Source organism: Condylostylus longicornis, unplaced genomic scaffold (assembly GCF_029603195.1).
Source record: "Condylostylus longicornis isolate FDR11 unplaced genomic scaffold, ASM2960319v2 ptg000038l, whole genome shotgun sequence".
NCBI classification, from domain to species: domain Eukaryota; kingdom Metazoa; phylum Arthropoda; class Insecta; order Diptera; family Dolichopodidae; genus Condylostylus; species Condylostylus longicornis.
Window position 1 is genome coordinate 5,079,351 of NW_026578007.1, and position 17,096 is coordinate 5,096,446.

The 17,096-nt window shown below is 24.6% G+C and overlaps 1 protein-coding gene across 2 annotated transcripts in view; it reads left to right on the top strand.

Moving 5' to 3' along the window:
* LOC129609045 (serine-rich adhesin for platelets) overlaps window positions 1-17,096 on the top strand; it is a 58,134-nt gene that overhangs the window by 23,343 nt on the left and 17,695 nt on the right. For both annotated transcript variants that reach the window (XR_008696930.1, XM_055520899.1), the window contains exons 2-3: window positions 7,833-8,708; window positions 11,194-11,352. Coding sequence is in view for 1 of the 2 variants with exons in the window: in XM_055520899.1 (XP_055376874.1) it covers window positions 7,833-8,708; window positions 11,194-11,352 (1,035 nt within the window). In the remaining variant the exon portion in view is untranslated. The remainder of the gene's footprint in view (window positions 1-7,832; window positions 8,709-11,193; window positions 11,353-17,096) is intronic.

Below are 17,096 nucleotides of genomic sequence, written 5' to 3' on the forward strand. Positions count from 1 at the left end.
CTTCGTTTGTTATGTTAAAAACCAAGAAGAATATATTTCAATTTGCAACAAAATGTTTTAAGAGTATTGCCGCTTCTTATTTTCACTTTAACATTCTGATACACCAATACACGACATTTTGCATGAAACTGGGAAAGTTTCTATATTTTTTAAAACAAATAAATAAAATATTTCAAAAGAGAAAATTCAAAATTTTTAATTCTTCTAGAATATAATTTACACCCTAATATTTTATTGGGTCAAAATACAAATACCATAAAATAAAATTTTCGCATTGACTTTTTTTTTATAATGTTGAAAAAAAGAAAAAAATATGCCCTGATGATCGCATTATTTTAATTCTTTTGCAACATTGAAATTTTTATTGTAATTTTTTTTATTTAATATTTTAAATGTTTTTCAAAAATATTACAAATATTTTTACATTGAAATTGTTTTTTCTTTTCTCTATTATTTTCTAATTTATTTTTAAAATTTAACAAAATTACAAATTAGCTATACAACAAACTATGCAATTTTTTTTTGAAAATTATGAATAAAAGAGGAAAATACAATATAAATTAATAAAAAAGAAAAAAATGTGACGGAAGTTTTATGTTAAACTATGCATATGAAAATTTGTTGCCAATCGTTCGTTATTAGCAACAATGTTGAAGAGAAATTATTTTAGAATTTCACTTGACAAATGAAATGAAAATGTTTACATTTGATGTGTTTGTTATGGTTGTGTTTATGGCGTGTGATTTTTTTTTTATTTTATTTTGCGCCGAAAATTTTAACATTTTCCATCCGTCAAAAAGTTAAAAAATCAAGGATACGTTCTTGAATTTTTTTTTGTGTTTTTACTTTTCTGTTTTTAATTGGTATATGCAAAACATCTATATTTTTTTTTTCAAAATGTTTAACTTGCCATTGTATTTAAAGAAAGAAGCATATAATTTTGGTATATCTATTTGAATTAAATGATGTAGGTTTTAATATTTTTAATCTGTAAATGCAGTAGTCCAAATCGAATATATTTTGTTTTTACTAATGCTTATGTGAATTTAAGGCGAGTTCATAGATTTTAACTAATTTCAAGAATGAAATTTTAAAGAATAAGGAAGATAAGTGCAAATTTTCTTCTACAGAAATAAACTTCTGATAGCAAGATTAAAGCACAGTTTTAGCTTTCTGCCTTAGTGGCAAAATGTAATAATAATTAAAAAAAAAATTAATAGACGCGACGTTAATAGCATTTATGTATAAATATGCATCTATATTTGTTTCATAAGAAAATATTGTAATCATTCTGATTCTATTTCAACAAACAGTAGTACATTTTAATGACATTTGAAATCATTTACTATTTATTTGTTTTCAAATAAATATTTTTTGCAAGCTATTTTCAAATTAAGGTGCAAATATTTATTTAATATCACAATGATAATAAATAATTCGTACATTTTAGTAAAATTTTAAAAATATTTAGACAATATTTATTTTGGAACCAGTTTGTGTATGGTTTTTATGGAATTAAACGAGAATAATTAAACAATCATATTAATGTCAAATAACATTTTTATTTATAGATTTATTTTTTGTATGTATTTATTTAAGAAAATTTTTGAATAATTGTAAATAATAATGAATTATTTAATTGCAATAGCTCTTTGTAATATTGCATAACGAATTTTAAAAATAACAGTAGTTCACGTTTTACAGTGCAATTGTCATTAGCACTTTTCCAAAAAATTCCCCCTTCTCTAGAATTCCGTTTTTTAACTGTTTAGTGCACTGAAACCATAAGCATTTTGAAGACTTTGCAAACGCAGAAAGGCAGTGGCTTGCTTCTCCTAGCGCGGTATACTATAGTTAAACTTTAAAAAAACAAAATGGCCGTTTAAATTTACCGTTACCTAAAATCCGTTTTTTCCAAATTTTTGAAGTCGTTTTTCTTCCAGACCTCAGGTGGTGGGAGCCTGAAATTTTGGTAGCTTTTAGGCACAATAGCTCATTTAGTTAGAAGAAAATTTTTTTCCACCTCCACCGCGTCTCAAGTTATCACCTCATAAAATTTGTAAATTTTGAATTTTTAACGCCTTATATATCCGAAACGGAAAGCTTTTTCAAATTTTTATAAACGGAAAAAGCTAACGGTAAAATCCATGTCATTAAAAAATATATTTATTTTTCTTAACTCACGTAATTAACCCTTAAAATCGAATATTATGTTAACCCCTCCTTAAATTAATTTTTGCTTTATTTCAAAGACTGCATATATGCGTCATCCTAAATATATGCAATTCTAGAAATAGTTTCGTTTATGAATGAAAATAATTTTAATAGTGTGATAGGTATACATAGACTGTATTTAAAAGCAGTATTTTCACTTGTTGAAGGGGAAAGCGCTACAATACAAACCATTGGTTTGTCTCAACTTTATTTTTTAATTCAAAGCTGTAAAAATTTTTTTGAACATTAATGAGATTTTAATCGTTAAATTTACTGATTTTTTCAAAAAATTTATTATTCATTGTTTTCTACACTCCGAATTTAAATACTCAACTTCAAGGAAATTGATTGATAATTTTTCTTTATATACAATCGATAAATGTAAAATCGATCCGCAAAAACTTCCAGTTCCCAAGCCAAAATAAACTCACGTATAAAATTTCATAAAAATCGGTTGAGTTGCGATACACGCGTTACACAAAGACCGACCGACCGACAGACTGACAGACCAACATCTCTCTAACAATAACTTATTTATTAAAAAACTTATTTATTTATTTAAAAAATTGACATTCGAAATGTGTTGCCATTACATGACCTCCCTTGTTGTATGCAATGCGGATTTCATTAAAATTGTAATTAAATACATAACTGGGAGCTATACAGTGTACAGTATTTTACGGGCTATATAAATATAATTTTACTGTAACTGGACTTACAGCAAACAAACAGATTGAAATAAGTTCTTTTATTGTAATATACTGTTTAGTCAATATATCGTCAAAAATATTATCGATATTTTCAATATTTCTCGTGCTTTAAATGTAATTTATACATTCGAATAAAACTCCAGATTCATATTGCTTAAACTAAATAACGAGAACTCGAAATTCTCAATTCAATCATCAAATATTATCAGATTTTTAAATCTATTGCATTGTAAAATGAGTGACTCTTATGAGTTTACTCTGGCTGGTTTAAATATAATGTCGATCTGCATTTACTTCGAAGAAGTGTTATATTCGTAAAAAGAAAAACATTCTTTAAAATCGTTGTGCTCAATTAAAACTTGCTTCATTTCAATTTATAGAATTTTTTTAAAAGGTTTAAGATTTTCAATGCCATTCAATAGGGTTCAATGCGGTGTGAAATTTTGAAAGTTTTGATTTATTTCAGAACCAATATTTCAGATCTTTCAAATTCTTATCAAAATCGAAATCGGCAAATATTGATGCCAAAGAATTTGTGTATCCAAAAAATTTCCTTTTTTGGTCCTGGTTTGGTCCCTTTTTTAAAAACGGGGAAATGGGGTCATTAAAAAAATTTAAGTAAATATGGTTAAATCTTTTTCTTAAAGGCCTTGAGAAGTCCCACAGTTTTTGTTAGATAATATTATGTTTAAAAATCGTCTTCTTTTCTCAAAATATATATTTAATCGTGTTATAAATCACATTAATCTGTCCATAAATTTTAATTGTAGATAATTTGAATTAGAAAACAATGAATAATCTTTGAATTTATTTTATATTTTGCTTTTCTTACAAAATTGATGATATGAAAAAAAATTCTATGTATACATATATATATATTTTTTACGTCTTGCTAATAAAAAATAAATAAAAAAATTTAATTTTCAATTACGCATTTAAATATTTTTCTAATGTTTCCGTAAACCGCGAAAATAAAGAAAAAACAAGAAATAAAAAAAAATTTTGAATCGAAATGTAAGGGAAAATTTTGTTTTTATAAGCATTTTGTGATACAAAAAATCGAGATTTATGACTAACAGGTGTTTCATGTATGTGAAAATAATTTTTTTTATCCCAATTTTTTTGTTTATATTTGCTGTGGTCTTTTATTTTTAATTGCAAAATACAAAAAAAAAAAAAAAAGCAAACGATATAAAAAATGTATGAAAATTTTTTAAGGGCTTTTCTTCTTTTTTCTTTTTTTTCTTTTTTTTTTTTTTGATCTCACAAATCCATTTAATAGTGAGTGAATCATTTTGAATAATTTGCCACGTAATTCAAGAAAATTTGTTTTTATGAAAAAATTTTTTTTTTGTTCTTGTTTACCTTGAAAAAGTGAAAATAACCAAAGCACACTAAAAAATATTAGAGAAAGAATGAAAAGAAGGGAAATTTCGTTGTAATGAATTTTAAAAACATGTAAATTCAAAGTTCTTATTACAGAATGAATTAAAATAAAATTTCGGTAGTTTGATCCGATCGAATAAATTTGATGTTATTGCTAAAAAAAGTGGATTTTTAAAAAAGGGGCATGGCAGTAGGGGAACTTTGGGAAAAATCCATTCATAATACTAAGAATTGACTTCTTTATATTTTTAAGTGAATATTTCGTTAGCAATCAGTCAGGGTAGAATTTGTAAAAGCAGATTAAATGTAAATTTAAATTTCGGCTTAAAATCTAGAAATAACTTTTGTGCCATTCAAGTATTTGAATTAAATCATTTCCTTGGCAAGTGTCTCAGTTAAATGTATCTCTTGGAAGTTATCCCCGTAATAAATTCGCGTATCTTGTGTATTTTAGTAACAGTAACTTCTCTGGCACCAGAGCATTTGAAAAACTTCCTCCTTATGTGGATGTGTAACAGATTTTTTAATTAAATAAATAAATTGAACTGTTAAGTAATAAGCTGACTAGGTAAAATATCTGAGGAATTATTTCAAATTTTACGATTTAGATTATCAATTCGTTTTGGAAAATATCAAAAATTAAACGATTTACTGCACTGAGAAAAAAATGATATTTACTTGAAAAACTTATCGAGCTAAATTCATGAAATTTTTATAAATTGGGTTTTGTTATTAAATTTTTTAGTATCCAAATAAATTTGAGTGCGTTTTTCAATTCCTCATTTTCAAAAAATTTAGAATCGTTTATTTGTATCGGATCTCACAGAATTGACAAGATGAATTCTATACTAATTCTTGTAATTTTTTTTACAAATTTTTCCATTATGTTTCTTCAATTGACTCTCAGTCTTTATTAAATGAATTCATTTTAGAAATCTACCTTTTTTACTTTTAAAATACAATATTTCTGGAATTTCTTACAAATCTTAGCATATGTAAAGAGCAATGTTGAAGATAAAAACTGGAAAATTATGAATTATGAAATTTAGCTTCTTGTTCAATTTTAAAAATACTAAACTACATATATAAAATATAAGCCCACTGCTGGCTATAGATGGCATTCACATTTCAAAATTTTGACTACACATTTGATTATAAAATAGATTTTGTTTTCTCATTTTTTTGTATATTAAAAACAATTAAAATAAATAACATTGTGTATAAGAACAACATAAATTAAATTAAAATAAATATCAATAATGACAAAAAACAAATTTTATACAAAGTATAGATAGGAAAAAAAAGGATAAAAACCCCAAAAATTGTCCATAAATTTGAATATTAGGATATTAAATATTGGGAGAACAAAAATAAACTGAGACCGAAAAAAAATCAAATTTATTTTAAATTCAGTCATTTTTCTTTATAGTTCAATGTTTCTTTCATTTCAATTTCAAGGTTATATTCATATTATCGCTAGCCCAACAGAAAAAAAAAGAGTAAATAATTTCTCATTCTACTGGCCCTCTTACAATATTTTTTTAAAGAAACAATCAACTACTCTAATAAATGATAATAAAAGACAAAACCAACAATGAGAAAAGAATATTTAAAGCATAAAAATAATGACAGTAAGTAGGTATACGACATACATAATCACGCAAACAATAATAAAAAAAAAATTTAATATTCTGTATGCAAACCTTTTAAAATTCATTTTAGGTAACCAAAGTAGCAAAGCAGTTATAGAAGAAGAATAAAAAGTTTATAAAAGAAGAAGAACAGTCACAGAAAGAGTATATAAAAGAAATCATATTGTGATAATGGGATACATAAAATATGATTTTGTTTTTTCTTGTGGTTGATCAAATTAAAAATTCTGGTCTGAAGGTCAATATATTTGCCTATATAATATTTATATTTTAGCATATACAGTGTAAATTTCCTCTTCTTCCACAATTCTCCTGCAGCTTAACAGCCTAAATAAATGAGGTACCCAAAGAGAGAATTATTATTTTTATATAATGAATAAAAAGTTTATCACAAATGATTGGTAGTTGTGGCTCAAAAATTGACTTTATTTTTTGGGGTTTTAGGTAGGTATTATTTTCTTTTTTAAACTTTTCAAAGAAATTAGAAAATATTGCGTTTATTAGTTTCATTCTTTTTTTTCGTGTATCCGTTCGTTTGCAAAACTTTTATATCCTCAAAATAAGAAAGTATAACAGATTTAAGTAAAAGCAATAAATTTCTTTAGAATAAACTTTTTCCTATATTCTCTTTCCAATATTTTCCTATATTCTCTTTTTCAGAGTTGTAAAAACACCAATTTTTTATAAATTAATATTGCCAAACCAAAACCCTCTTTGAAATAAAAAGCTATAAGCAAGTATTAGGCAGTAGAGTCGGTCATTGAAATGTTCTTTCACTGTTGATTATTTCTTGGTTTTTCATTATTTTTCAGAGCAATTTTAATCCTACAGTATTTTTTCAAAAGTTCGCTATATCGCAAATTTGTATCGCTATAATAGAATTCCATATTTCAATAAATCGTTTTTATTACTTAGGTCTAAAGTTACAGAAACACAAACTTCAGATTTAAATTTTGTTAAAAGGAAATGTGCTGTTTTGCAAGCCGTTGGGTTTAAACTACCTATTTTACCTTCTTGTATTTTAGTTATTAAGATTTTACGTTATTTTGTACCCTTTTTTTCTGATTTTTGGGGTTGATTTATTAGAGATGGAAAAAGGGGCTCCCGTTAAATATAGCAAAGCTGTTTTTTTTATTTATTTTTAAAATACTAGTCAGCAAAACTGATTAAAATCATGATTTCATTTCTGATGTCATTTTAATCTTCTAATACTTTCTATTATTTATTTATATACACACTTAGCAAAAAAATAATGCAGTCTAATACCGTAAGTAGATTATGTGGTAAATTTATAAATTGTCATGTAGTTTGAGAATTTTTTTTTATTCAAATATTTTACTAATGTAATTAATATTAAATATAATTTTGTAACAAAATTAAGAGAAAATTTAAAAAATTCCCACAATATACCAAAACTTTTCAACAATATTGTGTTTGTCATACTGATTGCTTTATTAAAACACTAACTTTTAAGAAATGAATGTTTGTTTTCCTATGGGAAATTTTGGTGATTAATAGAGTAGATAGGAGGATGATTAGAAACAAACTGTTGTGCAAAATTGTAATTTTGTAACAAAGACGGGAATTCTAAGAAAATTCTAAAAAATTTTTTTAGAATTTTGGTTTCTATTAGAAATTTTAGCAAGATCATAAGAGTTTGTTGTTTCACGGCTGCAAAATCTTGATATACTATAACGATGGCAGAATTTTATTTTAATATTGATTACTTTTGATGATTTACGGTTATTCGAATATATTTTTCGTGAAAAATTTGTGTTTTTTTCTCACTTTACTAGAATTTATAGATATTGAAAATTTTAAAATATAAATTATTTAATTTTTTTTTTCTTTTTCTTTTGTATCTTTCCAGAGTCTACGCATAGCGTGGACGGACCTGAATCGTGGCGTTTAACGCTCGATCAGGATCTAATCGACACGCTGAAGGGAAGCTTTCCAAATTGGTTTCAAACAGATAATCCATCAGATTGTTGTAATACAAATAGTAATAGTATAGCTTCATCTTCACCAACATCATCATTATCAACATCTGGTTTATATTCATCTGGTTGCTCATCTATAGCATCTACAACATCGTCAATTGATTCAGCAATTGGAATTAGTTGTATTAGTAATAGTTGTAGTAGTAATAGCGGTGGTAATAATTCTGGTGGTGTACAAATTAATGGTGTCTCTTCAACATCATCATCATCTTCTTCATCATCTTCATCATTATCGTTATTATCATCTTCTCCAATTTTATCTTCATCATCAGCATCATCTTCAGCTTTATCAACGACATCACCATCATCATTATCATCAGTATCAATAATTGGATCATCGTCGAGATCATCATCTTCACCATCTTCTACAACATCATCAGAAAATATAATTAATAATAATAATAGTGGAAATTGTAATTGTAATAGTGAAAATAATAATTGTTTAAATAATAATTGTAATAGTAATAATAATAATAACAATAATAGTAACAGTAATAATTGTTGCTGTAATATTCAACAAAATTCAATAAAATTAGAAGAAACAACATCATCTTTAATAACAACAACAACTTCTACTGAATTAATACCATCAAACAGTGACCTATTATTACCATCATCATCAACATCAATTAGCGGAATTGATAAATTTCCTTGTCGTAAGGGTTTAATTGCTTCAATATCAACATTAGATCAAACATTTCATCAAATTATCTTTGACGAATCATCCTACGACGAAATGGCTGACGGTAAGTTGTTAAATTTTTTTCTATTATTTTATTAATTTTCAATATTATTGTTAAATGTTATTTTAAAGTATTTTAGTTGAACCACTATTGAATATTATTGTATTGATGCAATACTAGTATTTTTAGATTTAGACCTAAACCGAAACTATAGTTAATATTTTTTTTGAACCTTACATCTTGTGAAGATTGCTTGGGGATTAATATTGAAATAAAGAATTTTTAAATTTTTTTCATTAATTTTATTATAAATTTTTAGAAGATAAATGTGTTGGCAGATTTTACCTGGGCCCATTTAATTGGGTGAATATTTGCAACGTTGCAAAATTTGTGATTCATTGCCAAATAATTACAAATTTGTTGAAAGCCCAAAGATTAATTATTTATTTATTAGATTAATTAATAATTACACATTTATCAAATCTCATAGTGATTACCCTAATCATTAGTGTTACCAATAAAGTGTAATCATAATTAAAATGCCTAGATCCGGACTTTGGGGACAATTTGAATTAATTTTTTTTTGTGTGGCTTAAAATAATTGTTTCTACTTTAATTTATTAATTTCAGTAAATTTCATTTAATCTAAATTTAGATTTACTTAAATACAAGAAAAAAAAACAAGAAAACCAAAAATAAAATAAGAAAACCAAAAACATATTTCAAGTAAATTTCTCGGAATAAGTAATTACGGCAAAGTAAAATTCCCAAATTAATTTAAAAATGTTATAATTTCGAAATAAAATATAATGTTGTATTCTTTGTTAATTTTTCTTTTTTATTCATTAAATTTGCTAAGAGCAGAAATTTTTTTACCAAAAAATTTAAGGTACCTCACATTCATTCTCTATTCATGGAATATGATCTGACCGTTTCAGAGCATTCATTATTCTTTGATTTGGATTTTTTTTGTTTTCACTATTTTGCTTGCATTTCTGTTCTTTAATAAACAACATGTAAAGATTTTTTTTCTTATTTCTGAAATTTTAGTTATCTTTTGTTATCCTCTGGCTCTCAAAATGAACAAAAATATTTTTATATATTTATATACATAGCGCCTTTAGGCGAATAAATATTTAAATGAATAGGAGAAGATTTTATTCAAAAAAAAAAACAAAAAAAAAAAGGACTTTTAAAATAAAGTCTCAAATTAAAATTTTTTGAAATGTAGTAAAAAGCTTTTTGATTTGAATAAAACAGGATACTCAAATATTGTTCTTATATCCTTTAAGGATTTTTATTTAGTTTTATTGTCGATATAACATGAAAAATAAAATTTAATTTATTTTAATTATTGAGTGAGAAATTTACCAATTTAATGATTACCTTTTTAATGTGGGCGTAAATCCAGTAATGAAAATTTTTAATTTATTTTTTTTTATTTATTGGAAATATTTGAATTGAAAAGAAGTGTAAGAGTTAAAAAATTTTAAGAAAAAAGTTTTATGTTATAATTGAAAAGAAAAATTTTTTGAAAAGCAATGCAGTTTAGACCAATATTTAGGCCAATTAATGCAACAATATGAGACCATAATAAATCGAAGAGTTTCTGTTCCGGTGGTTGTTTGTGATATTTTCATCATTCTAATCCTAATCGTTTGTTGTTAGTCAATTTTAATATATTGTATCATATACAGTACGCTACAATACAATTTCGCTTCATATACACCGATATTCTCGTAGTCGCATCGTAATGGGTTTGTAATTCAAAAATCTTGAAATTTCCTGAAAAGAATCAATTTCGTAAAAATTTCATACTGAAAAACTAAATTTTTTTCAATAACATTCCATCGCCTCAAGTATCGCCTTAAGTAGACGTTTATCTGTTGAAGTAGACGTTTATCTGTTTTAACGCTTTGTTTTTGAGATGTTAATCTTTGACATTTTCACTTATACATTTTTCTTTAAAATAGTTCGATTGTGGCAGGATTATTGAACTTTTCTCGTACATTTTATTCCAAACATTGACTAATTATTCACAGCTTTACTATAGTATAACTATATATGAATTTATTTTAATAAACTGATCGTAAACTCTCATCTTCATACTCTTAAACTTTTATCAATGATCCATTCAAAATATTTGTGTTGAAATTCAATTCTGCTTGCTCTCTTTTTCGAGTGATTTAAATTGTATAAATTCCATTATATTAATTTTTCATGCAAAGTTTGGCAATTTTTAAACTATGGTTTTAACTAACCATAATTTTAACTAACAGTATGATATGATAATCATAATGGGTGAGGAGTGGCAACTTCTTTCCAAAATTTTATTATTGTAAGTAAGTTTTTTAAATTCATATAAAAATTCTATTGCAAAAATGGTCCTATCTTGTTCTTAAAGTCGCGATCTTGTTTGATATTCCTAATGGTGATTAGAAAATTTGCTCAAACATTAAGTAGATCGAAAATTTTTTAAATATTTGTATTATTTTTATATACTTCTAAAAAGTACCACTAACTTAAATATTTTATTTTTTTTATTTAGGTGATCATTCAGAAAATTTACCAACATCATCATCTGGTGCATCATCTTTAGTAGCTGAATCACCAGATGGTGTATCAGAATATGATTCAAGACAATCACCACCGAAAGCTGTTATTGATTCAAGTCCTTTACAACCACAATTGGATAAAAATAAAGAATGTAAGTTTTTTTTTGTTTAATTTTTATTTTTCTCTTATATGGAAAATTATAGATTTAATTTCGGAAATTTTATTGAATGAAATAAAAATTGTAAATTTTATCACGAAATTTTATTCAAATTCAAATATGAAACTAAGCATATGAAACTAAGCATAATTTAGAATTATCCGATATGACATTCTATAAAATATTTTTGATGTTCTAATTTAGTAAGTTTCAAATTAGATATTTTGTTCTGGGCCTCGAGCTAAAAAATTTGTGAATATTTTATGGGTATTATTTGTCATTTGTTGGTGCAATAATTTTGTATTATAAACTCAGAGAATCTGTCGCTGAGTGACAGAGCGAGTGAAAAGTGATGGTCTGTGTATTGCCAGAATATTCTGTAAATTAATAATATAAAGCAAATGCAAAATTGTAAATTTAATATAAACTTTTCAAATTAAATTTGCAATTTCATTTCTTGTAGTATGCCTGCAATTAACTCCATTTAATTGCAGGCATGCATTTTGTTTTTATCCACCAAATAAATTTAAATAAAAATAAAAAACAATGTTCTAATTAATTTTATTTGGAAAGTATTGAATTGCATAATTTGCATTTTATAGAACTCATCTAGAATTTTAAATACTTACGCAAAAAAGGTGAATTGATAAATAAACAGATTCACTTTTGCTTTCGCTGACCTGTTCATTTAATTGAAATTCAATTCAATTATATTTAAAATTCTAAAAATCTTAATATTTTATTCACATATTTTATTTACTAACTTATTCACACTAATTTGCAGAGAGATCGAACGCAAATAACTTAAGAATATATAAGTTCAATTCAAAGTATTGGAACTTTTCACTTTCGTCCAAATCCGTTAGCCTTTTTAAATTTAGAATTTTGTCTCGTAGATATCAATATGTTGTTCACAGAATTCAGCTGTTAAGTTTCATTTTGAATATTTATCAGAAGTAACTCTCATACAGATGGCTATTCTAGAATTTGGTTGCTATAGAATTTACCATCATGAGATAATTATGAAAATAAATAAAAATTTGACACAATCTGGTTTGTAGCTATATCTAAATTTAGTCATAAAAAATGTTGTTACACTAATGATAAAAGATTTTAATGGTGTTTTATTGAAAGTTATGTGTTTTTAAAAATTATTAAATTATTTAATTTTTCAATCCGTTCATTCAATAAACTATTGCTCAGTACACAAGCTAATTTCAGATTTGTATTTTAAAATTTAAGCGCAATTTACTATGGCTATGGTAATAAGTCGTTTTCATATTGCTTCTGTTTCTTTGACAAATACATACTTATATTCCTAACTGCGCCCATCTTCTTTCGTAGAAATGGAATACACAATTTATATATGAAATACATACAAACTAGGACCTTTGAAACCTCGTAAACTAAACCTTTATGTTCCGCTGTTCGTTATTTTGATTGACTAATTTGTTGAACTCGATCACTGTCTATGTATGCATTAAAATATAATGTTCTAGTTCACAAAACTTTTATATTCGCATTTAAATTTCGAATTAATTAAATTCTATACACATAACATTTATTTCTTTGCACAGTATGTGAGTGAGTATGTGTTGGGTATAATTTGATTCAAGCTGTTAAGACTACTCTCACCTATAGCAATGAAAAAATTATTTATTTTTACATCTATAAATGTAACACAGTGTGTTCATATTATATTAAGTAATATTAAGTAGTGAGAGACGGTGATGAAGTGGAAAATGTGCGTTCTATCACGTTCTCAAAATAATATCACAACAAATGATAAAATGAAAGTGAAAATATTTATTGATGAGTCAACATTTTAACAACGGCAACATTTTATTTTAATTATTTTCATTTCGTATATGGGTGCGTTAGATTCGTATACTAACATCTGTGTGTAAATTAAAAATGATGTGTATGCATGTGTATATTTGGAAAATTTGTAAAACAAAAATTTTTTTGTATATTTTTTTAATTTTTATGTTTTTAAAAATAGAATTTTTTTTTATATTTTATTATTTTTAATATTTTATATAAAAATTATTAAATTATCTTCTGTTTTTCTTTTCATTATTATTTTTTATTTAATAAACATAATTTTGGAAATTGTAAATATTTTGATGAAAATCGAAAAAATGGGTGTTAGAGAATATTTCAAAATGTCTTTAGAAATGAAAAAAATATTATGAGTTTACAGTACATAAATTTTCTTTAACATTGTAATAGGTTAAATTTGTTGGAATTTTTAGGAAATTCATTGAAAAAGTGTGCGGTTCAATTCATTTTTAATAGTGCAAATTTAATGTACATACATTTAAATTAAATAATTTCTAATAAGTATGGCATATTGGATCACTTTTTAGTTATTCTTTTAAGTTTTAACAAATCCATTTTTAATCAGCTTTTATTCAAACTGTGCAATTTAAAGTTAAGATACAGATTTTCATTAATCCTATATGCAGATAGTCACAAAAGACCCACAAGTAAAAGAGTTTCTAAATATAACAATGCTAATTCTTTGTTTCATTTAAAATCGTACATATAACACTCAAATAACATCACCGATTCGAATTACTGATCTTATGAAAAGAGAGTTTTGTAAAAAAGTAGTTGACATTGATAATCCTTGATACGTAAAGGGTTAGATTATACCCGTGTATTGATATAGAGAAAAGGGTTCTTTCATACTTTAGTTGCTCATTACATGACAAGAGAACATAAAATGCCATAATCTATGACGAATTAAATATAAAACTTTTTAGGATAAAATTCGTGATAATTGATATTTCAGCTCATATTTCTTACTTTTGAAAATTTTTTGCTTTAAAATAATTTTTGTATTGTAATTCTGTATTTTAATATTCTAACATCAATTACATTCGACAAATTTATAAATTACAAAATTTTGTAAAATGTTAGCAGGTGACCCTGTCAATTAAATATTTGTAGCTGATAATGGAAAACCTTCGTGAAAATGTTAAAAATCTTAAATGCGTGTAATAAATTTTGCTTAATACAAAAATTGGTGTCCCCCTATTTAGAAAATACGAAAATTTTCAAAATATGTACAAAAAAATATTTAATTTTTTTTGAGATTTTCTGTATGAATTTATTTTTGCGCTTTCAGTTTTTATTGTTATTTTCACTGGTATTTTATTTAAAAAATAATTTTTTTTACATTTTGGAAATTTTGAATAATTTCTGTCTTAAAATTTTCTCTATATTTCATTTTTAATCGGGGGTATACACTAAAAAAGATTGAAAGAGCAATAAAAATAAATGCGAATACTTTTTTTTTTTTTTTAAATTTTTTTTTGTTTTAGTGGAGTGGACACGACGCAAAATTGGTGTGTTTAATAAAATTCATTTTTTCACAAGTGCTACTCTTACGTTGCTTACATGAATTGCATTAAGACTTAAGATATTTGATGATTTGGAAAAAAAATTAAATTTTTTCGTTTTAATTGCTTTAGATTTTGCGTTTTTGTTGTTTTCTTGGTGAAACGCGGCTCTTTTGATTTCGTGGTTATTTTTTTTTTTTTTTTTTTGGTTTTTCTTATTTACTATGGTTTTGTCTGGCTATAATTAAAATGTAAACCGACAAAAAATATAATTTATAGTTTAATTATTTTGAAAATGGGTTAAAAAATTTTGCAAATTTTATTCGCTTAAATATAAAAATTTTTGTAATAGATTTAGATTAAGTGAAATTTTATTATATTGTGATTAAAAATAATTGTGTGTGTTTTCTAACAAAATTTCCAAATTTAGAAAAGCAGTGGGGTCGAAAGTTTTTTAACATGCCAACGAACAAAGGGTTGTTATAAATACAAAATCTTGGTAAAAAGTACTAATTTATTTAACCCTCTCCGTCCATCCGTTTGACTGTTTATAAAATTTTTGATATGATGAAGTCTTAATACAATAAAGTTGTAACACACCAGTAAATAGTTTATTTCATTAAAAAAAAAAACTTTTTTCCAACTTCACTATCACTCTAATCGTCTCTCTAAATTCAAAAAGTTTAAATTTTCGGCGCCTTATATTTTTGAAACTACAAGATTCTTCAAATTTCTATAAGAGCGAAAAGTTAATGGTAAATGCCAGTCTATTAACTACTCCATTAAATCTTAACTCACACAATTAACCCCTGAATTCGATTATTATGTTAACGCGTCTTTTATTTTTCATCCTAAATATAGGCAATAATTTTTTACACATTTTAATAAAAATAATTGAGATTGTTAGTAGATTACTTCTTAGAAAAAGTATTTTGAAATGTATTTTCACAAGGCTAAACCGCTATACTTTATAAAACATTGGTTTAATCCGAGTTTATTTATCTATATAATAGACGTCGCCTTCTTAATTGAAAACAAAACTGAAATTCATATAAAATTTGAAATAATATGATAATATTTTATTTATTTCGAATTCGAAACGATTTCAAGTTCAGGTTTATCATCGTTTTATTGCTATCTCTGCTTATAATTTGGGGATACGGAAAATATGATATTTGGAATTTCAAAGTGTTGAGAAGAGTTTTATTATTAACTTGTTACGGAAGCACTACTTTTATTACTAATAATAACATATAAAAATTTATAAAAACAATTCGTTAGCATTGTTCCAAGAGAAATTGAAAAACTAGTTATAAAAAGGCTTATTAATCAAAAAAATATTGAATAGTTATTAAAATAATTCTAGACCTAAATACACAATTCAGCAATTATAGCTCATAAGCTGAATTGTGTTTGAATACGCAATCTTAAACAATATATATAAAAATATAAGTAAATAAATAGACCAATCATTTTAAGATGAAAGGAAAATATTTTATACTTTGAAAGTGGAAAAGCGGAAAATGGAATTGAAAAATTCTACGAAAAGAACTTTATTTTAATTACAAATTTATGTACCAAATCATTTCCTCAAAATACTCACAAATTTTTCTCAAGTTTAATATGTAAAACATGAGAAACTATCTAGCTTTTAATACTTAAACATAATTTACTTAGAAATAATTTGTTACAAAATTTTGTTTACAAAAGCCAAAAATATTTCACTGTCCTACGACGAAAATGATCCGAGAAATTTTTTGAGTTTAATTAATAATGAAAAATTCTTTTCACATGATTAAATTTTAAAGTACGAAAAAATTATTTGGTGTGTGTCTGTCTGTAGTTTTTTTTTTTGAAATAAATTTAAATTAAATTAACATTATAATATTTTAAAATCAAGAAAATACGAAAAATAAATACCCTCAAAATAAAAAAAAAAAACACAATGTAATTTTTGTAAAAAGTAACAATTAAATCACAAGTTGTTTATTCTATTTTCACCTTGATTTTATTCCAATTTTTTGTTTTTATACATATCTAATATATAAATGTATAAATTGAAATATATATAATACATGTATTATATAATATACAAGGTACATTGTATAGGTGTATCTATAAATATGTAGATGTTATGTAAATTTCGTATTTGAAGCGTCTCCAAAGTTAATGTAGAAAAATATTTTTTTATTTATTTTATTTTTTTCATTGCTAAACATATAATATAGTAATTTTTGAATTCATTTATTTATTTTATGTAAATTATTATTTAAATATTTAATATATTTATATACATAATATGTAATATATGTGCCTATATGTATTTGTACAAGGTATATTAAAATTTTGATTTATTTTACCAAATTAATATTTTATTTACCAAGCGGAGAG